The sequence below is a fragment of the Maylandia zebra genome, unplaced genomic scaffold, assembly GCF_041146795.1.
Source record: "Maylandia zebra isolate NMK-2024a unplaced genomic scaffold, Mzebra_GT3a scaffold11, whole genome shotgun sequence".
NCBI classification, from domain to species: Eukaryota; Metazoa; Chordata; class Actinopteri; order Cichliformes; family Cichlidae; genus Maylandia; species Maylandia zebra.
In genome coordinates this window covers 6,170,519-6,197,500 of record NW_027490041.1, presented here as the reverse complement: position 1 = coordinate 6,197,500, position 26,982 = coordinate 6,170,519, and the positions used below count along the sequence as shown (strand labels likewise).

The window sequence follows — 26,982 nt, the reverse complement described above, 5'->3', positions numbered from 1 at the left end:
ACTTACGGATGATCATCTTCAAGACATACTGAGGGTCGCAACTGCTTCCTCCCTCAGGCCAAATCTGGCTCGGCTATGCGAGAGGAAACGCTGCCAGGTCTCTAGCAGCAAGGAGTAGGCAAGAGAAGCCATGTTCAGAAGAACAGTTCATTTTCTACAGTGTTCCATTCATGTTCAGAAGAAGGTTATAGAACTGTTAATACAGACATTTCAATCTAAATACAGCAGATATAGAAGACTGAAAGATACACACAAGTTCACTGACTAAAAATATCTTATTATTATTTTATTTATGTATTACAGATTGATTTATTTTCTTATTAATTCTTAATTTGTTTATTTATTTTTCATATTTTGTGTTAAAAAAATAAAAATAAAGAGATTTGAGAAGATTGGAATTTTTTAACCATGCCTTTCTTGTGGAAAACCTAATGCGGCCCAGCCTCACCCAGACTCTGCCTGCAGCGGCCCCCAGCTAAATTGAGTTTGAGACCCCTGTCCTACACCATAAATCAGTAAGAGAGGGTACGACCTCTCTCATGGCCCCAAGTGGTGTGTGCATGCCAGAGCACTCTGGAAGGCACACAGAGTCTTTACAGACTACTCAGGATCAAACCTCTATCATTATGCAATCGATTATACAACTCTAAGCATATATGAGTAAATATTTCTAAGCATAAATGACAATCAACAATATAAACCTTACAGCTGGTTTTAATAACAGAATTCATTTGTTTCTCAAACGAGAAAGAGCTATCGAGAAACACTCCTAAATCTTTAGTTCTTAACTTTTCCAGTGGGCCAAGGTCAACATTATCTGCTAATGCTAAATAGGCTGCCGTTATTAACTAATGCTAACACTTACTTTTTTTAACAATGTGAGTAGCTAATGCTAACACTATTTCCCTTAACTTTATAACAATGTGAACGGCTAATGCTAACACTCTTTTTCCTAGCATTATAACATCTGAGCTGCTAATGCTAAATAGGCTGCCATTAGCACCTACGTCTAATTTAAGGCAAATACGCATTAGAACCTAATGCTCATATCGTTTTCCTTTGCTTTATAACAATGTGAGCAGCTACTGCTAAATAGCATTAGCTAATAACAGCAGTCTAATTTAATGCAAGTTAGCCTCATTTGCATTACAACGATGTGAGGAGTTAACGCTAAGTATGCTGCCATTAGTGGCTAATTCTAATTAGGGGTGAATAAATATTACCAGCTAATGCTAATATCGTATTCTCTTCCCTTTTAACAATGTGAGCAGCTAGTGCTAGGTAGGCTGATGCTAGCAGCTAATGCTAAAGCTAATTTAATGTGAATTAGCATCACATTAGTGAAGAGTTAATGCTAAGTAGACTGCCATTAGCAGGTAATGCTAATTTTAGGTGAATAGGAATTGGCAGATAATGCTAATACCATATTTTCTTGCTTTATAACAATGTGACCAGCTAATGCTATGTAGGTTGCCGTTATTAGCTAATACTAATTTGAGGTGAATTAGCATTATCCCCTTATGCTAACAATGTTTTTTCTTACTTTTTAACAATACAAGTAGCTAATGTGAACACTTTTTTTTTTTATTGAATTCTAATTTTTCCCTTGCGATGTGAAGAGTTAATGCTAAATAGGATGCCATTAGTGGCTAATTCTAATTTTAGATGAGAAAGCATTAGAAGCTAATGCTAATACCATATTTTCTTGCTTTATATCAATATTAGTAGGTAATGCTAAGTACGTAGCCATTATTAGCTAATGCTAATTTAGGTGAATTAGCATTATCCACTAATGCTAACACTGTTTTTGCCAACTCTTTTCCCTTGCATTATAACAATATGAGCAGCTAATGCTAAGAAGGCTGCCATTATTAGGTAATGCTAATTATTATGTGTGTTAGCATTATCCGCTGCTGCTAGCAATGTTTTATCTTACCTTTTAACAATATCAGCAGCTAATGCTAACACTACTTTAATTTCAGTTAAACCTACTTAGCATTAATTAACTTCATTTAGCATTAAGAAGTTTTTGCTATAGGCTACCATTAGTGGCTAATGCTAATTTTAGGTAAATAGAAATTGGCAGCTAATGCTAATACCATATTTTCTTGCCTTATAACAATGTGACCAGCTAATGCTAAGCAGGTGCCATTATTAGCTAATACTAATTTGAGATGAATTAGCATTATCCGCTTATGCTAACAATGTTTTTTCTTACTTTTTAACAATACGCCATTAGTGGCTAATTCTAATTTTAGATGAAAAAGGATTAACAGCTAATGCTCATACTGTTTGCTTTGTAAGAATGACAGCAGCTAATGATATGAAGTCTACCGTTATTAACTAATGCTAATTTGATGAGAATTAGCATTATCCGATAATGGTAACTCTTTTCCCCTGCATTATAACAATGTCAGGAGTTAATGCTAAGTAGACTGCCATTAGGGGCTAACTCTAATTAGGGGTGAATAATTATTAGCAGCTAATACTAATACCGTTTTCTCTTTTTCCTTATAACAACTTGAGCAGCTAATGCTAATTTGATGCGAATTAGCATTATATTAGTGAGCAGTTAATGCTAAGTAGGCTGCCATTATTAACTAATACTACGTTAACGTGAATTAGCATTATGCGCTACTGCTAATACTGTTTTCTCTTACTTATTAAAAATGATAGTAGCTAATACTAATACTCTTTTCCGTTGGGTAACAACAAAGTGAGGAATTAATGCTAAGTTGGCTGCTTTTAGCGGCTTATTCTAATTAGAGGTGAATAATTATTAGCAGCAAATGCTAATACCGTTTTCTCTTTCCTTATAACAATATGAGCAGTTAATGCTAATTTGATGTAAATTAGCATTATATTAGTGAGGAGTTAATGCTAAGTAGGCTGCCATTAGCAGCTAAAGGTAATTTGAGGTGAATAAGCACTAGTAGCTAATGCCAATACCCTTTTCTCTTGTGTTATAATGATGTGAAACGTTAATATTGTTCTCAAACAACAGAATGAGAATGAAATATTGATTCTAACAGGGCCCATAAACAGCATTGGCTTAGCAGCATTAGCTTATCAGAGTCTCCATCATGGTCACACAAATCCTTAGCGGAGCAAAGTGGCCTACTTAGCAATAGCTGCTGTAGAAAGCAAAGGGAAAACAGTATTAGCATTAGCTGCTAAATGTGCACTTGAGAACAAATCTATTGTGAATTCAGCCGTGAATGTAGTGTTTCCAGTAAGCTTCCATTTCCAAATGTTAGCTGCTCCTGTCTGCCTCTTTGTCACACACACAGACTGAAATGATTCACAGCCTTGTTTCATCCTTCTGTCAGTGTCACTGACTGTCACTGTGACTGTGGACATACAGCATGGGAAACACACACATGGCTGATACTTGTATCTAAAGTTACAAAATGTTGTCTCTGTCCAAATATTACCTAACTGTAAGTCTACTTTTAATGAAACTCTCAACATGACTTATCAGTTATCATTAATGTTCCTGCAAACAGACTCCTTGAAGACCCCCTACATAAATATCCATGTACTATCCAGCTAGACTAGTGTGTCTGTCCCTGAAAATATTCCTGCATGTGTGATTGTTCATGTCTCATCTGCAGGAAACAAACAGGAAGTGAGTGAAAGACACAGGAAATGATTCCAGCTCTTCCTCCTATATCAGACATTCTCTCCATACCTGAGAGTGTCCAGTCTCCAGCCTGGATCCTTCAGTCCAGCCGACAGAAGCTTCATTCCTGAGGGACCTGGATGATTGTAGCTCAGGTCCAGCTCTCTCAGATGGGAGGGGTTGGAGGTCAGAGCTGAGGCCAGAGAAGTACAGGCTTCCTCTGTGATCAGACAGCCTGACAGACTGCAGACACACAAAACAACAATCCATCTGTTATCCATCTCTATAGCAGCATAACTAAGTGATGGTTCAGGGTCACCTGATCCAGCTCTAACTATAAGTTTTATCAAAAAGGAAAGTTTGAAGCTGATCGTCAAAGTAGAGAGGGTGTCTGTCTCCTGAACTCAAACTGGGAGCTGCTTCCACACCCAGTCCAACATAGCCAGGCTTTCTTTGCTGCTTTGACAAAACCTCAAATCCCAGTCAGAGATGGTGAGCATCATCACAGTGATGATCATTTCTCTGTTAACCCAGGCTTTCTGCTTCAGGATCTGTGCACGCTCACAGAACAAGGAGACCTTTAAACATCATTTCACTAAATGGATGGACTGAGCTCAGCCTACAGATGAACTGGATAAATAAAGATTTGACCTCAGTGTGCTCAGTGTTCCTGTCTATTCCTAACATATTCCTAACATGATAGCTGCACTTTAGAGCTCTAAAACTGGAACTGACACATATTTAAACTCCACATGTTACTCAGTACATCCAGTTCTGACACTCGCCCACAGTCCAACAAAGGAAACATGGAGATCACATCAGTTTGTCACCAAAGTCTAATTATTCCAGAGGGCAGTGTTGATACAACTAAAGTTATTTTTAAGCAAAGTTGAGTTTTTTATTGTCGCAGTACTTCATGTCTGAAGTATCACTTAAATGCATTACACGCTGTTGATGGCAGCAAACAAACCACCCAAACAAACAGAGGTGGGAGGCTTGGGCAGACTACGTAGGATCAGCTTGTGGGAGGAGTCAGGATAAAACCAAAGAAAGACAAGCTAACAAACACCACAGTGAAGTGAGTAGCTACAAACTGCAGGCTGATTAGTGTTGTTGAAGAAGTCGGTCTGAGGAACGTTCTTAGGATCAACAAATGACGGCATGTATGAGCCTCCCTCAAGACGCACCATCACAAGAAGAACACATGAGCTGTAGAAAAAGGAGAGACTACGAAAGCCACGGCGTTACAACGTGCACCAGCTGTTGGTCTCTCTGGAGACTACTGGGCGTGGCTGGGTAACCATGGTTACTTGGGAGTTACAGTACATGATATTAATGAAGAGTGGGAGCTGCGTTCTATAGCAAACAATTTGTTATGAGGTAATCAGCTGATCTTAGTTTAACCGGAAGCCCTTCACAATAATTGCAATGCCTTTATTTTGTACAACTACCATCAGTTCGTCTGTACTGATGGTAACTTAAAGTCACACTAATGTCGTTTAGTTTCTATAGTTTATGTAGTGGAAGTATACTACAGTATCCTGATCACTGATAGGACAGATTTATGTAGATATACACCTTTGTGTTTAACATTACTGCATTATAGTACTGTGATCTTTGTCCTTATATATGGCTATATTAGCTATACTGATGTACGTACATATAACTGGATATGTAACTTATCTATTCATCTTATTTGTCATGTATTTGTATTGTGTACTTCCTTTTTGTAAGAAACCACACACATGATCACAGCCGCAAGAATCAATCAGTGAAAGAATAAAGTGTCTCAAACCAAACCTTAAGCTCTTTATTCCACATGCTGGGATCATTTGGCCTTCAGTGGTGTTCTGGCTGACACACCGGAGTGACCAGAGTGCTAAAGAGTGAATCGGACACACCAGTGTCATCTCTGATATCTCCACTACATTTAATCGTCCTTCAGCTTGTGGCTGCCGTTAGCTGGTCTGCTAGTTAGCTGATTTGCTATTTAGCCGGTGTGCTAGTTAGCTGGTGTGCTAGTTAGCCGGTTCGCTAGTCAGCTGGTGTGCTGACCAGCGAACCAGTAGGTTACAAGATGAGCTTGTCTGTTTGATGAGCCAGCTCTCTCTGTCTTGGTCATTTTGTCCTTGGGCAAAACCTAACCTACCACTACAACTGTAGCTTACCTCCACCAGTGTGTGAATGTGAGAGTGAATGAATACAGGGAGTGCAGAATTATTAGGCAAATGAGTATTTTGTCCACATCATCCTCTTCATGCATGTTGTCTTACTCCAAGCTGTATAGGCTCGAAAGCCTACTACCAATTAAGCATATTAGGTGATGTGCATCTCTGTAATGAGAAGGGGTGTGATCTAATGACATCAACACCCTATATCAGGTGTGCATAATTATTAGGTAACGTCCTTTCCTTTGGCAAAATGGGTCAAAAGAAGGACTTGACAGGCTCAGAAAAGTCAAAAATAGTGAGATATCTTGCAGAGGGATGCAGCAGTCTCAAAATTGCAAAGCTTCTGAAGCGTGATCATCGAACAATCAAGCGTTTCATTCAAAATAGTCAACAGGGTCGCAAGAAGCGTGTGGAAAAACCAAGGCACAAAATAACTGCCCATGAACTGAGAAAAGTCAAGCGTGCAGCTGCCAAGATGCCACTTGCCACCAGTTTGGCCATATTTTGGAGCTGCAACATCACTGGAGTGCCCAAGAGCACAAGGTGTGCAATACTCAGAGACATGGCCAAGGTAAGAAAGGCTGAAAGACGACCACCACTGAACAAGACACACAAGCTGAAACGTCAAGACTGGGCCAAGAAATATCTCAAGACTGGTTTTTCTAAGGTTTTATGGACTGATGAAATGAGAGTGAGTCTTGATGGGCCAGATGGATGGGCCCGTGGCTGGATTGGTAAAGGGCAGAGAGCTCCAGTCCCACTCAGACGCCAGCAAGGTGGAGGTGGAGTACTGGTTTGGGCTGGTATCATCAAAGATGAGCTTGTGGGGCCTTTTCGGGTTGAGGATGGAGTCAAGCTCAACTCCCAGTCCTACTGCCAGTTTCTGGAAGACACCTTCTTCAAGCAGTGGTACAGGAAGAAGTCTGCATCCTTCAAGAAAAACATGATTTTCATGCAGGACAATGCTCCATCACACGCGTCCAAGTACTCCACAGCGTGGCTGCAAGAAAGGGTATAAAAGAAGAAAAACTAATGACATGGCCTCCTTGTTCACCTGATCTGAACCCCATTGAGAACCTGTGGTCCATCATCAAATGTGAGATTTACAAGGAGGGAAAACAGTACACCTCTCTGAACAGTGTCTGGGAGGCTGTGGTTGCTGCTGCACGCAATGTTGATGGTGAACAGATCAAAACACTGACAGAATCCATGGATGGCAGGCTTTTGAGTGTCCTTGCAAAGAAAGGTGGCTATATTGGTCGCTGATTTGTTTTTGTTTTGTTTTTGAATGTCAGAAATGTATATTTGTGAATGTGGAGATGTTATATTGGTGTCACTGGTAAAAAGAAATAATTGAAATGGGTATATATTTGTTTTTTGTTAAGTTGCCTAATAATTCTGCACAGTAATAGTCACCTGCACACACAGATATCCCCCTAAAATAGCTAAAACTAAAAACAAACTAAAAACTACTTCCAAAAACATTCAGCTTTGATATTAATGAGTTTTTTTGGGTTCATTGAGAACATGGTTGTTGTTCAATAATAAAATTATTCCTCAAAAATACAACTTGCCTAATAATTCTGCACTCCCTGTAGTGGGATTGTAAAGGGTCTTTGAGGGTCTCGAAAAGCGCTATATAAATGCAATCCATTATTATTATTAAGAGCATCTTTAGGCCTGACTGTGCTCATCCTTCCTCCAACCTCTCCTTACCAAAGATAACAACTACATCAGTATTAGCTCAATAACAATTTCTGCAATTCAATTGTGGACATTCATTTTTAAACCTTGTGTAAAACGATAAAACCTCAAAGTCTGAGCATTATTCTTTGTGCAAACAGCTCTTGCAGGTTCCCCCGGACTTAGGTTATTTTTATTATTTAATTACTTTCCTTTAAGCAGCTGTTCAGGCTACTAAACTCATCCCAGAAATAACAAGTGACACCATTAATAGTAGAGGTGGGAATCACCATACAACTCGCGATACGATATTATCACAATACTTAACGCACGATACGATATTATTGCGATTTTTTAAAATATTTTGCGATATTTAAATTCTGCACATAAAGGTAAACTTTATCAATATTCATTTTATCTAATATCAAAGTCTCACACTCAGTCTTTCTCTCATTTCAGTCAGTTTTATTGTTGACAAACTGAACGGTTTGTATTACAGTCTAGTCCAACTTAACTGAATGCAACCATCTGGTACAATTATAGCTATTCTGAACTATGCAATTTATGAAAACTATGCAGCCCCTTCAGCAACTGAAGAATTTGAAAGTAAATTTTAAAAAAAATATAATTTTACATTAAATAAAAAAGTTTCAAACTTAATTAAAATTAAACATGTCTTAAATTAAAATAAGTAAACTGTCATGTTTATTGCTGCCAAAAAAAAAGTTAAATACATTCGGACAGTGAAGGAATGTCAGGATTCTTGCTCAGAAAAAGGATCAACATGCTCTGAAGTCAACATGCTCTGACTCCAGAGCATGTTGACTTCAGAGAAAAAATTGTTTGTAACAAAATATCGATTTCTGCTGTCCCTGTATCGATACATTATTAGCAAACAAAATATCACGATACTACACAGTATCGATTTTTTCCCCCACCCCTAATTAATAGTGGAGCTAACTTTAACAGGTGAAACTGATTTGACCTATAAGGCTACTGCAGTTACTTCTTATCAGGTTTAGTAGGGAAGACATCTGGATGAGGTAGTTAGTAGTATGTAGTTAGTACCGGGCGACTCCCCTCCCCCACATCGGCACCAGAACCCTGTATTATCTACAGGGTAAGACTGCCTGTTTTATCAAACTATGGCCATTACTACTGTGATCATTTGCAGCCCAGTGTGCCGCTCTCTCTGCTGGGATGAACCACTGGAGCTCACCCAGTCATCCCTTTCTTTCTCTCAAGAAGAAGTGAAATAAATATATTTATTATGTTACGAGTCTAATATTCTTTAAATCAAACTGTAATGAATAAATGAAGCAAGAAGATTTGGTGGCTCCACGTGTTGTAGAAGAAAAGATAAACATCTCATTTTGAGAAATCAGCCTTTAAAATTAAGTACTGTGAATAAAAAACAAACAGCGAGCCAATCAGCAGTCGCCAATATCCTCCTAATTTCATTCACAAAGAAATCAAATATATATATTATGGGCCCAAAGGAGCCTAAATCTTTAAATTAGGCAGTGCATGAAGTATTTTTTTTAAATAAACAGAGACATAACTATAACAACTTTTAGTAATTCAGAGTCCAATTATCCACTCAAATGTAAATAAAAGTTCACTTGACAGCTGTAAAAGTTACCTGTTTATACAATAATATAAATCACATTTCAAATGATCATCTGTGGAAAAGTTTGAATCCTGACCTGAGAGTTTCCACTGCACACTGTGAACTCTTTAGTCCAGCGGACAGAAGCTTCACTCCTGAATCCTGCAGGTCAGAGTTACTCAGGTCCAGCTCTCTCAGACTGGAGGACTGGGAGCTGAGGACTGAGGACAGAGCTTCACAGCTTCTCTCTGACAGGTTACAGCCACTCAGTCTGAAAAATAAAAGACAATCTATAAAACAAGTACTCATGTAGAGTTTGTTAATACATTTCACAACATTAAATGTTGACTTTCTATTTTTAAAGGAAACATAAACATACTAAGATACAACATCATATGTATGAACTTTAATTAATAATTCTAAAAACAAACTGTTCCCTGATCTGACCTCAGAGTATTCAGTTTACAGTTTAAACGTTGTAGTCCAGCAGACAGAAGCTTCACTCCTGAATCCTGCAGCATTCTGATACTCAGGTCCAGCTCTGTCAGACTAGAGGACTGCGAGCTGAGAACTGAGGACAGAGCTTCACAGTTTTCCTCTGAGATTTCACAGATGTTAAGTCTGAAGATAAAAACATGAATAAAGATTGTTGTTAAAGTGTAATCAAGGTGCAATAGCTTATTGTCTTGTGCTGAGCAGGTTAGTAAAACTTCTGTTTAACTTTGAAATGAATAAAAATGCTATGAAACAAGGATAACTGGATAAAGACATAAACAAAAACAAACATCAAACACATAAACAAACAGAACTAAACATAATACAAATTGATCTGACCTCAGAACATTCAGTTTGGCATGTGGACTCTCCACTGCAGCAGACAGAAGCTTTACTGCTGAAGCCTTCAGGCTGTTGGTACTCAGGTCCAGCTCTCTCAGACTACAGGACTGGGAGCTGACCACTGACAACAGATTTTCACAGCCTTCCTCTGAGACGTTACAGCTGCTCAGTCTGTGAGAGAAAGGAAAAAAAAAAACAAAAAAAAAAAAAAACAATATATGTGATCAAATTAAATTTGTTTATATGTTGAACCCTTTTTTTTAAAAATGTATTTAAACCTATGAGACTATGAGTGCTACCAGTCCAGTGCACATGATTGGTACCTTGATGGTACCTTGCTCAGGGGTACCACAAGGTAACTATTCGGTGGATTCGACCCCTGACCTTATGATCATGGGGCGACCACTCTGCCTACTGAGCTAATAATTCTGTGTACACTGTCATACAATATTAACTAAAACAATTATTTTAGAAAATTTTAGTAATTCAATAATCATGCTCATTACCTGTGTATTGTGAATAACACTTGATTTTAAACACTAGCTGTATAAAACTCTTCCTGTTAAAGGTGTGTATAAAGGAGATGAGCTGAAATGCAGACTTCATGGAGAATGTTTGCTGTCAGCATATATCAAAGACAAAGCAGAGATCCATCCAGTCTCTTCCACTAAGCCCACAGAGGGACAGACAACCACTCTCACTCACACCTGCATGAAGTTTAGATCACCAGGTAACCTAACTGCATGTCTGTGGACAGTGGGAAGAAACTGTAGAGGACCCAGAGTGAACCCACTGTAATTCTGTGATAACACTGGTTATGGAAGCCTTACAGTTACATATGGTTACTGACAAGAAACACGACCTTAGAGGCAATTTCAGTAATGAAGACCGAGTTTCTCCCTCCATACAGGATGAAAACATGACAGCACAGCAGAGATTTATATTTAAAAAGGGAGGGTGTGCACTGAAAGTGAGATACAAACTTGAACTTAAATTATGAACATCAGAAAAAGATGTAGGTGAAGTCTGGCAGGTGAAGTTTGTGCTTTAGAATAAAACAACCAAACTCCTGGAGTTGGAGACAAGTGAACAAGCTGAGGATAATAAACCTGTCAGAGGGGCTGAAGCATCAGAGCTCATGTTCTTATAGGCTGGGTCTGGATTGTCCTTTGATAAGAGTTACAGAACAAAGTGTGTTTTAGAAATGCTGGAGTGAAACATTAAAACTACCATATATTTACCGAGTGACTGATGATCATTTAATTTACTATTTTAAAAAAATGTTACAGTGCTCTTTGAACTCAGCATTTCTGATTTATTTCCCATGATTTTAACAATGAAGCGATGACAACATGTTTACTCACAGAGCTTTGTTGGAGGCTTTGACCACTGGCAGCATTCTCAGAAGAGCCTCCTCTGAAGCAGAGTATTTCTTGAAGTCAAACTCATCCAGATCTTCTTCTGATGACAGTAAGATGAAGGTCAGAGCTGAGCACTGAGCAGGAGACAGTTTACCTGTGGAGAGACTTCCTGAAGTCCTGTATTGTTGGATCTCCTCCACTAGAGAACGATCATTCAGTTCATTCAGACAGTGGATCAGATTGATGCTTTTCTCTGCAGACAGATTCTTACTGAGCTTCTCCTTGATGTACTGGACTGTTTCCTGATTGGTCAGTGAGCTACTTCCTGTCTGTGTCATCAGGGCTCGTAGGAGACTCTGATTGGTCTGCAGGGAAAGACCCAGGAGGAAGCGGAGGAACAAGTCCAGGTGTCCATTTGGACTCTGTAAGGCCTTGTTCACAGCACTCTGGTAGAAGTGTTTCTTTGCAGATTCTCCTGTTTCAGACTTCTTGGATGTTGTTTGTTGTTCTTCCAGCAGATTGAGTCCAGAGTTGATGAAGGTCAGATGGACATGAAGAGCAGCCAGAAACTCCTGAACACTCAGATGGATGAAGCAGAACACCTTGTCCTGGTACAGTCCTCTCTCCTCTTTAAAGATCTGTGTGAACACTCCTGAGTACACTGAGGCTGCTCTGATATCGATGCCACACTCTGTCAGGTCTGATTCATAGAAGATCAGGTTTCCTTTCTGCAGCTGATCAAAAGCCAGTTTTCCCAGAGACTCCATCATCTTCCTGCTCTCAGGACTCCAGTGTGCATCTGTCTCAGCTCCTCCATCATACTTGACCTTCTTCACTTTGGCCTGAACCACCAGGAAGTGGATGTACATCTCAGTCAGGGTCTTGGGCAGCTGTCCTCCCTCTCTGGTTTCCAGCACATCCTCCAGAACTGTAGCAGTGATCCAGCAGAAGACTGGGATGTGACACATGATGTGGAGGCTTCGTGATGTCTTGATGTGGGAGATGATCCTGCTGGCCTGCTCCTCATCTCTGAATCTCTTCCTGAAGTACTCCTCCTTCTGTGGGTCAGTGAACCCTCTGACCTCTGTCATCATGCCGACACAGTCAGGAGGGATCTGATTGGCTGCTGCAGGTCGTGTGGTTATCCAGAGGTGAGCAGAGGGAAGCAGTTTCCCCCTGATGAGGTTTATCAGCAGCACATCCACTGAGGTGGACTTTCTAGGGTCAGTTAGGATTGTAGTTTTGTGGAAGTCCAGAGGAAGTCGACACTCATCCAGACCATCAAAGATGAACACAACCTGGAAGTCTTCAAAGCTGCAGATTCCTGCTTCTTTGGTTTCAGTAAAGAAGTGATGAACAAGTCCCACCAAGCTGAACTTTTCCTCTTTCAGCACATTCAGCTCTCTGAAAGTGAATGGAAATATGAACTGGATGTCCTGGTTGGCTTTGTCTTCAGCCCAGTCCAGGCTGTATTTCTGTGTTAAGACTGTTTTCCCAATGCCAGCCACTCCCTTTGTCAGCACTGTTCTGATTGGTTCATCTCTTCCAGGTGAGGCTTTAAAGATGTCTTCTTGTCTGATGGTTGTTTCTGGTCTGTCTGGTTTCCTGGATGCTGTTTCAATCTGTCTGACCTCATGTTCATCATTGACCTCTGCAGTCCCTCCCTCTGTGATGTAGAGCTCTGTGTAGATCTGATTCAGGAGGGTTGGGTTTCCTGCTTTAGCGATGCCCTCAAACACACACTGGAACTTCTTCTTCAGGGTGGATTTAAGGTTACGATGACAAGCAGCAGCTGGAAGTTCTGAATAATAATAATAAAAATACAACTTTAACAATCATATTTTACAAAATGCTGATGACAATTTCTGACCCACTGAGAAATGACTGAACACACTGGTGTCACAAGTGTCTCATTTATCCAGCAGCTTAAATCTTTAGATAAATCCTCTTACGTCTCTGCAGACGGTCAGCCAGCTCCTCCTGCTTCATTCTCCTCAGGAAGTCCACTGTGATCTTCACAAATGCCTCTCTGCTGTTTCTCCTCTGCTCATCATCCTCCCTCTGAAACCCCAAGCACTGGGGCTTATTTGGATTCAGAGCCTTCTGGATCTTCTTCAGCTCGTTCTTCACAAAAGTGATGATGTTGTCCTCCAGCAGCTGGAACAGAATACTTTATGAATGACCCACCACTCTGAACTTTAGTCCACACAACGTCCACTTCTTTACGATCAAGGGGCATATCATCCGCGAACTCTTTACCAATTATAGGTTTGACTTTATCTGATTAACTGAGACTTTGTCCACAACTCCATGATCCCAAAACGTTGATGCTGTTCATATGAATGCAGCGATTTCAGTGGGAGAAACATTTCACTGGTGTTCAGAGCTTAACTACCAACAGGTTGATGATCAAAGCCAGAAACTTGGAGATGTTTCAGGTGACTGAGTTGATCGTACAGACAACTGGTCTTAAAGGTTCACTCTGTTTACGCATACAGATCAGTATTTAAGGTTTGACTCTCATCATCCACTGGGGCACAAACTGGGCGTCATCAGGACGCTACAACACAGAACAAACACCATCCCCACAGACACAGCAGCCAGCGAAGCAGAAGAACTTCACATCAAGAAGGTCCTGAGTAAATGTGAACGCTGGTTTGAGGGCGGAGTCAAGGAGGCCATTTATGTGAAAAGGAAAGACCATCTCTGAATGGAGGAGGGGCCTAAGGGTACAACTGTCACCATCTTACATGCTGTGATTGCAGCCATTCCCCAGCTCTCTGTGAACTGGACTCATGACCATTGATCAACAACCATTGATCAATGGTCCTGACAATATGCGTACCAATGATCAATGAACTGACCTCCCAGCCCATTGTTCCTTCAGTGGGCTGGTTTCAGTCATACAAATGTCCTGTTTATGAGATTGAAACCTGCAGTCAGCTGAGACTGAAGAAGTCACCTGATGATGATGAAACGTTTCTCCCACTGAAAACATCCAGATGAACAGAATCAAGCTTTTTGGGATTTACGTACCTGGATGATTGAGCATCAAGACACAACTCTGTGACTTTTCTCAGATGAATAAATCCTCTCCTCCAGCTTTGTTTACATCTACCAGCCCTGTGGCGCTGCCCAGGGACAATAAGCTATGTGAGAGGTGGAAAGTCATACAGGTGTCTGCTCCTGCCTTCAGTTATTTTATCTACTGTGTGTCAACTGGCTGAACCTCCTCCAACTGTCTACTGTCTCCCTAAACTCAACAATGACTTAGTGATCTATCCATTCTCTGACCAAACACATCCTGCTGCAGGAGGTTAACATAGCAGCCAATGATGATCCCACTCACTGTGAACAACACATTTGGACCTGATTTGCTGCTCTGGTTTACACGTGAACTTTGACTGCTGTCACCAACTTGAGAGGCTCTACAGAAAAACTGGACTTGTCCATAAAAATCATAAACTACATTATAAGGACAGCATTGCTCAATCAACTCTAATTACTACTGACATGTTATCTCTTCTAACTAAGGTACAGACACTCAAACTTGCTGCTTTCAGTGAGAAGTCAAATGTCTGAATATGAGCTGGAAGCTGCTGAGAGTCCTCCTCCTTCCCGTGGGGTTTACTTCCTCTACTACTTTCAATATAAACACACCCCTTTCATGCACCTGCAGAGGGCCACCAGCAGATGGAGCTGTCTTAAACAAATCCACTTGGATAGTTAGCTGTAGATGACTTTCTCAGTATGATTGTAGGACTTTGAGTTATTCTTTAGATTTATTTCAACTCTTATATTGTGCACAAGTGTTGAGCGACCCATAATTTCTCTGTACTTTTCATAAGAGCAGCCAGACTTTCAGCTAGTTTTTCTTTGCTCTGCAGGTTTATGAAGGTGTGTCAAAGTTGTTCTTTGGACATTGGCTGCTTATTAAATCATTTTCAGTCCTCGTACAGGAACATTCTTCAAGCTAAATCCAAGTGTCTTAGACCAGAGTTAACCTGATAGATATGTGTGGGTGTGTAACTCTTAGAAGCTGATTGGCTGCTTTTTATGGGGGCTGGGTCTTTGGAAAGTGTTTTAGTAACACACCCTGAACTGCACACTTTAACAAACAACATGAGATTTTAACTGTAATGTAAAACTCATGTGATTCACTGTTATTAAGCACAAACACATCTATGGCCCTGTTTCCATTAGTAGCTGCTCAGATCGACTCACCACAGGTCGCCACGACTGGACTGGATCCACTGGTTTCCATTACAGTTGAGGACCACCTAATGTGGTCGTCTCAATACAGCCGAGTGTCAGCTCACATCATTAGTAAGTGCTAATGCTGCTAATTTCCATCATATTTGTCATTTATTGCTCAAAGTTATTGAAGAAACAGTTATTCAGCTTCATCCCCACTGATCTCGACTACAAACTGTTTCACTTTGGTTTCTGTTTAAAGCCTCGATGTTTAAAACGTTTCCCTGTGATCACATTTGCACCGTCTGATTTCAAAGTTTGTTTCTTTTGGTCATTTAGTCCACAGAGTCCTTGGTGTTCTGAAAGGGACCTATAAATAAATGCATTATTATTAATAATAAAGTAGTTGTTGTACATGTACAGACCATAAATATGGAGTCCAGCTGTGTTTGATGCTGCTGGGCAGACTGACCACTGGGAACCTCTGAGCTCTGCTGGTCCACTCTGTGGAGGAACCATGAAGGATTAGATCAACACAGGATAAAGATCCAGGAGTTTCTGCTCAAATAACTTCATCTGAATCAAGTCTGTCAAGTTTTAAACTCTCAGATTGTGAACATATCAGTAATTTTCAGTCTGTTTTCATGGACGTCCTTTCAGTGGTGATGTCAGGGATGATTTTGAAGAAGCTCATCAAACTGAACCATCAGCAGATCACTGCTCCAAAACCAGAACATGATCCGAGTCTCCCTCCACCACCAGAACACCAGCTTTACTAACGTGGTAGATCAGTGTAGTACAGATCAATAACTGATGAGTCATTTGATCAAAATCACTGAGTGCTTCACGTCTGACCCTCTGATGCTTCTGTAGACATTTTGCATATTTAATGAATGTCTGACAGTTTTACATTCATTCTATGAACACAGTGGAAATGTTGTGTTATAGTCTCCATGTTGTTTCCAGCATCATAAATTCTTAAGTTCAGAAAATTAGATTCTTTCTTCACAGCTGAAAAACAACAACATTTATTCTCTATTGAAATCTGCATCGTCCACTCCAAAGGTCACAATCTGAAGGTAACATCTGGTTTTGTTCCCTGTGGTTAACTCTGAGCATCAGTATGGTGGGATTTATCCACTACATCCACACCACTGTGGTTCAGTGTTGTCCTGATGGAGTAACAGCAGCCAGTATGATCCAGGCTTTAGCTGCTGGGTCTCTGTGTGACCTCTCAGACTGTTTAACAGATCAGACACAAAGAGAATCAGAGCAGCTCTGTTCTTTAAAGACAAACATGAACCCACTCAGGTCACACTTTCCCCACAGATATGAGCATCACTGTCCTCAAACAGCAAATGACCAAGTCGAACATTTGGATCTTTTCTCTTTCATTGTTTTCTTTTTAATGAATCTTTGTAACAATCTGAGGATGTTTCAGGTCATATTTATCCAGGAAACACAAACATGTAAAGGAGTCATCACAGCTCTCTGACCTCGTTGCTCCAGGTTCACCACTGAAGTTTAGAGGGTGATCTTTGGACCAGTCGCTCCTCACAGACGGACAGCTGGACCCTGCAGACTGTGACCTCTGACCTCTGCAGACACAAACATGATTGAAGCAGCTGTGGTCACACAGACTGCAGATAATGCAGCTGTTTCCTGTCAGTAACATCCTCTTAGATTAGAGTTCAGCTTTTTACAGGAAAACTGGACAAAACTGATTTTTGTTACAAACTCATTTTCATTTCCTCTCAGCTCACAAACACAGTCAGACAATCAACCAGAGTCAACACTGATTATAATGTCAGTGCAGAATTATTTCTGTTACTCAGTGAGTTCAGCTCTCTGACCTCGTTGCTCCAGGTTCACCACTGAAGTCTGGAGGGTGATCTTTGGACCGGTCACTCCTCACAGACGGACAGCTGGACCCTGCAGACTCTGCTCTGTCCTCCTCTTCCTCCATCATCATCTTCAGTCAGTCTGAGAGGTAAACCACAAACACTCAGTGAGTTCACATTAACAGGAGGAACTGACCTCTGACCCGTCATGTGACCATGAAACCAGGTCAATATGTCTGTAGGTTCAGTCATCCAGGTCATGTGATCTAAGGAGCTTGGAGAGAAAAGAGACGTCTTTAAGTTTCTGGAAGACGTTTCATCTGAGAAGCTTCTTCAGCTCTAAAACCAAACGGTGGAGAGTCCCAGATATTTAAACCTGAGAGGGAAAGAAAGCATGTCGCTGACCCACCACTGATGTTATTTCAAGGAGGAAACTGAGAGCCTTTGCACCAGGAGCACAAACATCAGCTCCAGCAATGATCCACTGATGTGTTTTTATTCCATGTATGAATGTTGTTATTGACAGAGATGACGTTTGTGTGTCAGTGATGCAGTGACTGCTGTTGTTACCTGTACAGGCTGGTTAGACTCTATGAAACAGATCATACAGATCTCTGCATGTTAGAAGAGACTATTAAAGGTCATGAATGAGACAAAGGCAGGGAGGCGTCCTTTACAGCTAAACAGCAGAGTGAGAGAACAGCCAGCACCTCTACATTTATCACATTATACAGCACATGTATGATACTGACAGGGATGAGAAGAATTTAGTGATTCTGATCCCATCATTGATATTACTTATTGATTCTCAGTAGCTCTGCTCTGACAGTCACCACCATCACTGAGCAGCATATCAAAGACATTTGTGCACATTAACTGCATGTTGTGGCTCAAATGTTTGTGCATGTTGGAGGCATTTCCTCTTTGTTGTGATCAGTGTTGGTCATTACTCAAAACAGTCATTATTACACATATTACACAGAACACTTTGATTAAAAGTAATGGAGTACGTTACTTCATTACTCCTCATAACATTACTTTGATGTTACTGTGTGAAATGAACAAATGAGCATGTAACAACATAAAGCTGAGGTACAGCCCCACACACCAACACAGATCCTGATGAGGTCACGTGATGTTTCTCTGAGTGTTTATGAACACAAATCAAAGATGAAACAGCACAAAGACACTTCAAAGTGATTCTACTGTAGAAACATGAACAGGTAGAAACCTGCAGCCTGACTGCTCATCACTTTGTTACCTGTTCAAGTTCAGCAGCAGCAGCTCACTTTATCACGGTGCTGGTCTGGGGTCAGTGTTTACTCAGCTTTAACTCACTCTGGGTTCTTGGCTAGCTTAGCGTTAGCTTAGTGTTAGCTTAGCTTTAGCTTAGTGTTAGCAGCTGTGTGGCTAGCTTAGCGTCAGAGCTCTGCAGGTGTCTCGTGTGTAAATATTAATCACAGTGAGAGTAAAGGAGGTAAAGGGCTGTGACGTCATCACGTACGCTGCGTCCTCTGTGGGCTCTGAGTGAACTCAAAGTACAAACTACAAGTACACAAACACGAACGTAGCTCAGAGTGGCGGACACACTCGGCCTCGTTGGTCCAGCTGTGAGTCCGTTACCGTGAACTATGGAGCGGCAGATTTGTGCTGAACTAAGCTGCACACAGCTGATGTTAGCCAGGAAACATTACACACTGACTTTAATGGAGAGACCGGAAATACAAACACACACAGTTTGTTGTGTGAAGAAATCAAAGACGAGCTGAACAAACAGTAAAGTTCCTAAAGACAAACTGTTAAAGGAGGAAACAAAGCAAACTTACAGTTTCTTCACACACCAACAACAAGCTCCACTCCACGAAGTTCAGGAAGTGAAAGAAAACTTTGAGCAGGAAGGAAACACCCAAAGAGACGTTTGAGGACAATCAGGAGCATTGGAACACTGTGCTGCGTTCAGTTGCACCTCGGAAACTCCAAACCTCTGGCAGGCTGTGATTTATTTCTGCTGGTTTTCCTGTTTGAAGCACAAACATCCGTCATCAATTTGTTGTTGTTCTTCCTGCAGCATTTAAATATTTCAGCACTGAACTGATGTTTCTTCAAAGCTCATTTCAACCTGTTGAAGTCATGAATGAAAGTGCAGACTGAGAGTGGATCACATGATGTTTGAGGTGTGTCATGTGACATGTTCAGTATTGTCACACATGTCTAGATTGTCCCTGATATCATAACTGCTCAAACACTGATGATTATATTTGAAGAATTATTCCTGATGGCAGCAAAGTTTGAATGGAGCTCTCTGTCTGTGCTGATTTGTCGCCCTCTGGAGGTCAAAGCACAAACCTACAGGGCAGCTGGGGAACAGCAGGGATCTGAAATCATACGAGATGTTAGTGAGAAGTTAGAACAAACGGACTTAAGATGGCTCGAAGTGATCAAAGTTGATCTAAAACAGAAGATAAATCCAAAGCAGCATCAGATGAATGTTACCATTTCCAGTTACGGTGCCCTTCATCTAATATGGAAATGTGTTTTTGTTTTTTTTTGCCGTGTTGTTGTTCTTCCTATTGTGTTTAGGCCAGAGATGCTCTTCAAACAGCGGACAGACATGACCACATTACAAGAACATGGTGTGAGTCCGATTTGATATTCCAGTCAACGCTGAGAGACCTTAACCAGGAAGTCAGAGGTCAGCTGATGCTGCGAGCAGGAAGCGAACCAAGGGAAAGGTTCACTCTACTCAATCTCAAAGAAAATATGCTGGTATTTGTTGATGTTGATGGTACAATAAAAATATATAATATAATAAATAATAAAATATCATGTGATGATGAGATGTGTTGTTGGTGTTTGTATTTTCTGTAAATGTCTTTTTAATGTAAATGCTTTGTTCCAGACGGACAGGGAATCAGTTGCTGTACGATGACATCATCTTGATGTTGACGAGGAGGGCGAGAAAAACTAGTTTTGTCCTGCAGATGGTGATCTTGCACCGTGTTCAGAGAGCCGACACTTTGATGGTGCTGCTCTACTCAGCTTACTTTAGCCTGGGTTGGACTCTTGCCAACAGTTCTGCCCTGTAGAGAAGGACATCTGCCATTTCTTTTTCCTTTTAGTCAAACAATTCAGGTAGTGATGAAAGAAAATCAGACTGTGGCAGTGCTTGCAGCAGGTAACGGAGTGATAATGCAGAGTTTTTACTGCAGTGGACAGTCCCTAGTGTGACCATCGCTGGAACCAACCAGCTGATTTACACCATGGCAGCAGTCATCAGTGAAGTTCTTGGCTGCAACATGAACGATCTCAAGTAGCAATGCTACTGAACTTGCTGGAGAACTTTTAGTTCAGGCCACTTGATGAGTTTCACACAGTACTGCATATTATTTTATTAGGTTGGCACAAATGTAGGATTGTGTTTGTGATATCACGATGTGTCTGTTTCCTTTTCATATTACACTAAAGAGATCATCGCCTACAAGCCTCCGTAAACGAACAGCATGTCTATAAAAGCCCATTCATCATCCGGCCCTCCTGCTCAAACACAACCATGTAGCGCTCATCCCTCCACCCGTCTCATTCAGCATCCACACACATGTTGCAGGGAACGGGAAATAGAGTAGAGCAGCAAAGCTTGATTTTCTTTAGGATTGGTTAAACTAAAAGACGTTGACAAGGAATTTTAAGGGTTTTAGGAAGCATAAAACCGAAATCAGTTGTATTGGATACGAGTATAAATGAGTGCTTAGGCTCATGCAAGAAAAAACATCTTAGACAGGATATGACAAAACGTACTGTGATACAATTCTTCATTACTACAGCTCATTGAGTGCTTTTGTAAAAAGTCAAATCTGTGTGCTCCATTAAACCCTGTAGAAGTTGTTTCGAATGCTGACAGTGGACAAACAAAGTTGTCATTTAGCTTAAACATTAACAGTAGAAAAGGCCCGATAGGAATCTAACATCCTTGGAATCAAGCTGTGGGAGTGAGTTTTGAAACCTTTCTGTAGGACTGCTTTAAACTTGCCTTCTTGGTGATGTGTTGTCTGATGTCTTGTTTGACTTGAGCAGATTCTTTACGTGCTTTAAGTTTCTAACACATTTGCTTTAACCAGTAATTGAAACTGCTGAGTAGGAAGTACTAAAGTGGGTGTTGAGCATTTTGGGTGTGTTCTTATTACCTGTTTCGATGTTTTCTTTTAATTGAAAGCGTTTCATGAATATGAAATGCTTCTGCGTAATGTTAAACGTTATAAAATATTCTTATGATTTAAACTCTGTATTCATGGCTTATTCTTTCCTGGCCTTTCCTGTAAGCACTTTTATGCTCGGTGGTAAAATATCACAGAACTAGCAGTTTGGCGAGTGTCATACCGCCTGGATTAGTGGCTCAGCTGGTAATTCAGAGATTTATGTAGCTTAGTTTGCTGTGTCATGCTGATTTGGGGAGACTGGACACAGACCTGAGTCATTCTCTTCTGGGTGATCACAGTGGTTACTCTCCTCCCTTCCTCATCTCACCCTGCAAAGAAATCTGCCTTGACCTCTTCCTCTGTGTTAGTTTGCTGTCCTTTCATTAGCTAGCATTAGGTCTGTCTCATTCTCCTCTCCTCCATGAATTTATCCCCACTGATCCCATTACATGCTTGTCCTGCAGACACACCAGCAGATGACAAACCATCCATTATCTTGGACGGAGGTACACGTAGCGATGAATTAGGCAGCAATAAAGCTTTTATTCAGCTGCAGTTATTTGTCTTTCACAGAGATACGTTGGGTTGAACACTGTTGCACTGCTGTAATAGAAACATGTACACACTAGTGATGGGTCGGTCGCGAACGAAATGGCTCTTAGAGCCGGATCTCTGACATGAACGACGCGAGTCGGCTCCTAATCTATTTAATTGTGTTGTGGTTTGCAGTGTTTTGTGTTGTTTTCACTTTAAATTTGTAAAAGGAAAAAGCTGAAAATTTAAATAGTTAAAAGTTGAAATGTGAATAGTTGATTTTTGTATTATATGATTTATTTATTACATTTTATGTGGAGTGAATAAATAAAAGTATATTTACGGTGGCCCCTAGAGACAAAACACATAAAAACTCCAAAACACGTAAAAACTCCAAAACACGTAAAAACACGTACAAACTCCAAAACACGTAAAAACTCAGAAGCACATAAAAACTCAAAACACGTACAAAACACAACAGAAGTGCTCCAGGATGCTGGGCGCAGTGTTGAGCTTTTGTTACCTCGTGGCTACACAAGCCAGCAAGTACCAACGACCGGATTTGGTGTGTGGTAGTAACAGGTAAATGAACTTTTTTTTTAAATTATTTGACTATATATGAGTGCCTGTGTATAAATACACAAACAATACACACATGCTTTCAATTGTGTAATTTAAGTGATCTAGTAGCTCTGCTTTGGAAGTTCAGTTCATGCTAGAAATGTGTTTTGGAGTTTGTACGTGTTTTGTCTCTAGGGGCCACCGCATATATTTATATATAAACATATATAAATAAAACCACTTTTTTTTTTTACATTAGTAATTCCTTTTGTGCATAATTTTATATTATTGTTAATAATAATGTAAATTATAGCAACAAAACAACCTGAAGAGCCGGTTCTCTAACAAGAGCCGGAAATCCCATCACTAGTACACACTGACTATAACATCAAATGTGAAGTCGTGCAGGCCGTGGTCATTTTTTAACATGTCTCTTCCAGATTGGACATGACCTCACATTTATCAAACATACTTTATAAAATCAAACAGTTAGAAATGACATTCATTACTTCATTATGTAACATGTCCCTGTGATCTAAACAGCCTGTTAGCCCTCGCAGCACATTTAAGTAAATTGAAATAATTGTGCCAATAAATTAGATTTGAAAGCTCTTATTCTAATTTTCTGTTTTGATGATATTTGGGATATGCTGTTTATGTAGAACAGCTAAAACTAGTTCTTTATATTCCCATATAAATGATAAACACACATTATTTACAAAACACTGCCCGGTGGACGCCAAAGGACGGCCTGTTTTGATTACGCTGGGATCTTTTTGGACTGCACATTTTTGGTCTACGATCAAAGCTGCCACACCACGCTGGATTAATCTCCCAGTAGCTGAGTTTATGAAGTCATAAGAAAGGAATGTCCCACACGTTCCTGCTGTTACACCATATTTGGACTGGGACACCTTTGCTAACCTCTGTTGCTCAATGACACACTGATTTGAATCTGGAGGCGCTGGCGACATATTTGCAGCAGTGTGGGTTCACAGAAGCTGTTTAGACTCTGAGCATGTGACACACCAGTAGCGTGCCACACTGGGCCTCTCGGGGTGGTGTACAGTGTCACTGTGTGTGTCTATTTAAGTGTTTGTCGTGTAAATGAGGACAACCAAGATATGTGAAGTATAGAGTGGTGTACCACAGTGACAGGTTAATGTCAGTGTGAGTGTGTAGCAGTTTGTGTGGCCAGAGAAGGTCAGCAGCCTCCAGAGGACAAAGCGCTTGTGTTCTTCCACAATCGCCCGTTTGATCAGACAGATCATTTGGCATCTGTCAGGCTAAAAACAACAACACAACATGAAACCAAGCATACGCTCTGCAGTCCTACAGCTAACTCCTGACAGTCTGTCTGCTGTAGGCTGAAGAAATCAGGGGCTCATTCATCTGCACCTGTCAGCGTCTTTATGCTAACAATAGATCAAACAGTATGTGTCCACAGGATGTGTAATGTTGAAGGTTACCGTACATCCTTATCTCCAGCACTGAGAATCATTTATCACTGATCGCTGTCTCTGCTTTGTTTTGACATGTTTCATATTTATATATTTCATATTTATAAGGTAAATACCCTACAACATTACAGAGAAGAAGAAGTAACCCCAGGCTCGGTGAGGGGCAGCCATCTGCCGTCACCAGCTGGAGGTGATGAGTGGAAGACTCGATAGGCCACTCTTATTTTCATCCACTGCTTCGTTACCTCGACACGATGTTTTGGATCATCGTCATGCTTGAACATCCATCTTCATGGAGGGACGAAGGTTCCTCGTCACAGTACGATACGCGGTCCTGTCTATTGGCCCTCCATGCAGGGAGGTCATGTTGTGCTCTTAGCAGAAAAGTGACCCATGTTTCCACCGCTTTACTGTGGGGGTGGTGTTCTTTGGTTTTTAGTGATTGTGAGGACGTTTTCACAGACAAACCGTCACAAAAAACCCCATTAAGTGCCAACATAACATAAACCTGTAGTTTTAAAATTTTTAAAAAACTTCTCAACAGAAAATCTGTTTAAACAAAAAGGTTTTGACCTGCTTTTTAAAAGAATTGACAGAGTCAGCTGTAGACTGGTGCAGAGCCTTGGTGGTTTCTCTAATCCACAGAGGCCAGTACATTAATCTAAATGCAATGATGGAAACACATTGATAATTTCTTCCAGTTCAGCAGAGGAGACCATGTTTCACAATTTAGAAATGTTAGGAGTGAGATAAAGATTTTACACAGTTGAAACTCAGAGAAGACTCAAACATTACACCAAGATTTTGAATGCTGAACTTAGCATGTGAACAAAAACAGAATAGAATGTGTTTTATTGTCACTACACACATGCACAATAAGCTTCAGAGCATCTCCTGTTCAGTGCAGACGTGGGAAAGAAAGGGGGGTGAGTTGCACAGTTCTGCAGCACTATCTACAAATATAGAAACAAAACATAGTGCTATATATTACAGTGTGGGTTACTGCACGTAAATTAAGTGTTGCACAGTGGTGATGATAGTTGTGTAGTCTGTGTATAGAGGTCCTACATTGGGGGGTGGAACTGTGTTTATCATGTGTGAGTTCAGGTTACGGGTGGAAAAAACTGTTGTGAGTCTGTGGGTCTCCTTGCTGATGCACCTGTAGCGCCTCCCTGAGGGAAGCAGGTTGAACAGGTTAGAACCGGACTGGAGCTGTCATGGATAATGCTTGCTGCTCTGCTGAGGCAGCGGGAGGAATAAATGTCCATCAGGGAGGGGAGAGGCCAGCCGATGATCTTCTGTGCTGTCTTGACCACACTCTGAAGCCTCTATCCGCCTTAGTGCAGCTGCCGTACCATACCGTGATGTCAGCAGCAGGTTGGAGTTCAGCTTGTACTTCCTGAAGACTCTCAGGAAGTGCAGCCGCTGTTGGGCCTTCTTGACGACCGCTGAGATGTTGTCTGTCCAGGAGGTGTCAGCAGAGATGAGGACACCAAGGAACCGGGAGGTGTGGACCCTCTCCACACGCTCCCCGTTGATGTAGAGGGGGGCCAAGTCAGTGCCTCCTGATGTTGACAATGACCTCCCAGTCCCAGGCTGTTTTCTGAACACCATGCTGCCAACTTTAGGACTCTTTATGCTGATTCTTTCATCCGGGCTGGACTTCTTATTCTTGACTGAAACTTGGCTTTGCCCTGGTGAGTTCTTTTCTTTCTCAGAACCAACCCGATTCACCTTTCTGAGCTCACCCCAGTCTACTGACAGAGGTGGAGGGCCAGCTTCAGTTTTTAAAAACAAATTCACTGTGGTGTGCCTCAAGGATCTGTGCTCGGCCCAGTTCTTTTTCCTTGTACATGCTGCCTTTGGGAGTAATACTTAAAAAATATAACATTTCCTCTCACTGCTACGCCGACGACATAAAAATTTATTTCCCTTTGACATCAGATGTCTCTACGTCTCTGGAACCCCTATTTGACTGTCTAAATGAGGTACAAACGTGGTCACGTCTCTCACACTGAAAGACAAAAGTTTTAGTTTTTGATAGTCACACCCCGCTGGAACAACTTACTGATGCCTTAGGGCCCCTTGGTAGCCATCTCTCACTCACTGTTAGAAACCTTGGTGTTTTCCTGGACAGCTCAAGAAATCGACCTCCTCTGTGGTAAAAAACAGTTTCTACCAGCTGCGTCAGATATCTAAAGCAAAGCCATACCTCCCTTTGAAGGACCTTAAAAAACTCATTCATGGTCTTATCACTTCCAGATTAGACTACTGTAATTCTCTCTACTCGGGCCTCCCACCTTCCTCTATTCACCGGCTCCAGTTAGTTTGAAATGCAGCTGCGCGTCTCTTAACTGGAACTAGAAATTATGCCCACATCACACCAGTTTTAGCCAACCTACGTTGGCTCCCTGTTGATTATCGTACCAATATTCAAAATTCTTTTGCTTACCTTTAAAACTTTAAACAATTTATCTCCCAGCTATCTACGCGAGCGCCTCCATTTGTAAATCCCTAATAAGGCACTTAGATCTTCCAATCAAATGCTCCTGACGCAACCGAGGTCTCGTCTGAAGTCCAGAGGGGATCGGGCCTTTGCTGTCGTACCTCCCAGACTCTGGAGTAACCTCCCTCTTTATATTCGTCTCTCCGAGTCCATGCAGTCTTTTAAATTGCGTCTTAAAACTTATTATTTTAGTCTGGCTTTTGATCCAAACTACTATGTTATTTCTATTTTATTTATTTATTTATTTTGATAACACTTCTGAAGCGTCAGAGCTGTCCTTGCCTGTGATAGAGCTGACCTGCCATAGGACACTGGGACGAGTGTAAATCCAGGCTGAATTCCTTGTGTTGGACAGTATTTGTGTGCAGCAGCAGAGCGCACAAATCAAACTGTATGTTTTGGTAAGCCTG

At 41.0% G+C, this 26,982-nt stretch overlaps 2 protein-coding genes across 2 annotated transcripts in view; both read right to left on the bottom strand.

Annotated features, from left to right (window-relative positions):
- The window catches only part of LOC112432464 (protein NLRC3), a 124,588-nt gene that overhangs the window by 51,707 nt on the left and 45,899 nt on the right, over window positions 1–26,982 (bottom strand). The window lies entirely within an intron of this gene.
- LOC143416094 (protein NLRC3-like) lies at window positions 9,352–12,605 on the bottom strand. Its single transcript, XM_076881472.1, has 4 exons — window positions 11,287–12,605; window positions 9,920–10,093; window positions 9,636–9,706; window positions 9,352–9,356 (listed from the first exon to the last, which is right to left on the bottom strand). Exons 1-4 carry the CDS (start codon window positions 12,375–12,377, stop codon window positions 9,352–9,354), a joined length of 1,341 nt encoding a protein of 446 aa, XP_076737587.1. The 5' UTR covers window positions 12,378–12,605.

Coding starts and splice junctions, on each gene's coding strand:
- LOC143416094 (XM_076881472.1), bottom strand. CDS start 12,377: ATGATGACAGAGGTCAGAGGGTTCACTGACCCACAGAAGGAGGAGTAC. Junction 10,094..11,286: donor AAAGCCTCCAACAAAGCTCT/GTGAGTAAACAT, acceptor TTTCTCTCACAG/ACTGAGCAGCTGTAACGTCT. Junction 9,707..9,919: donor GCCAAACTGAATGTTCTGAG/GTCAGATCAATT, acceptor TTTTATCTTCAG/ACTTAACATCTGTGAAATCT.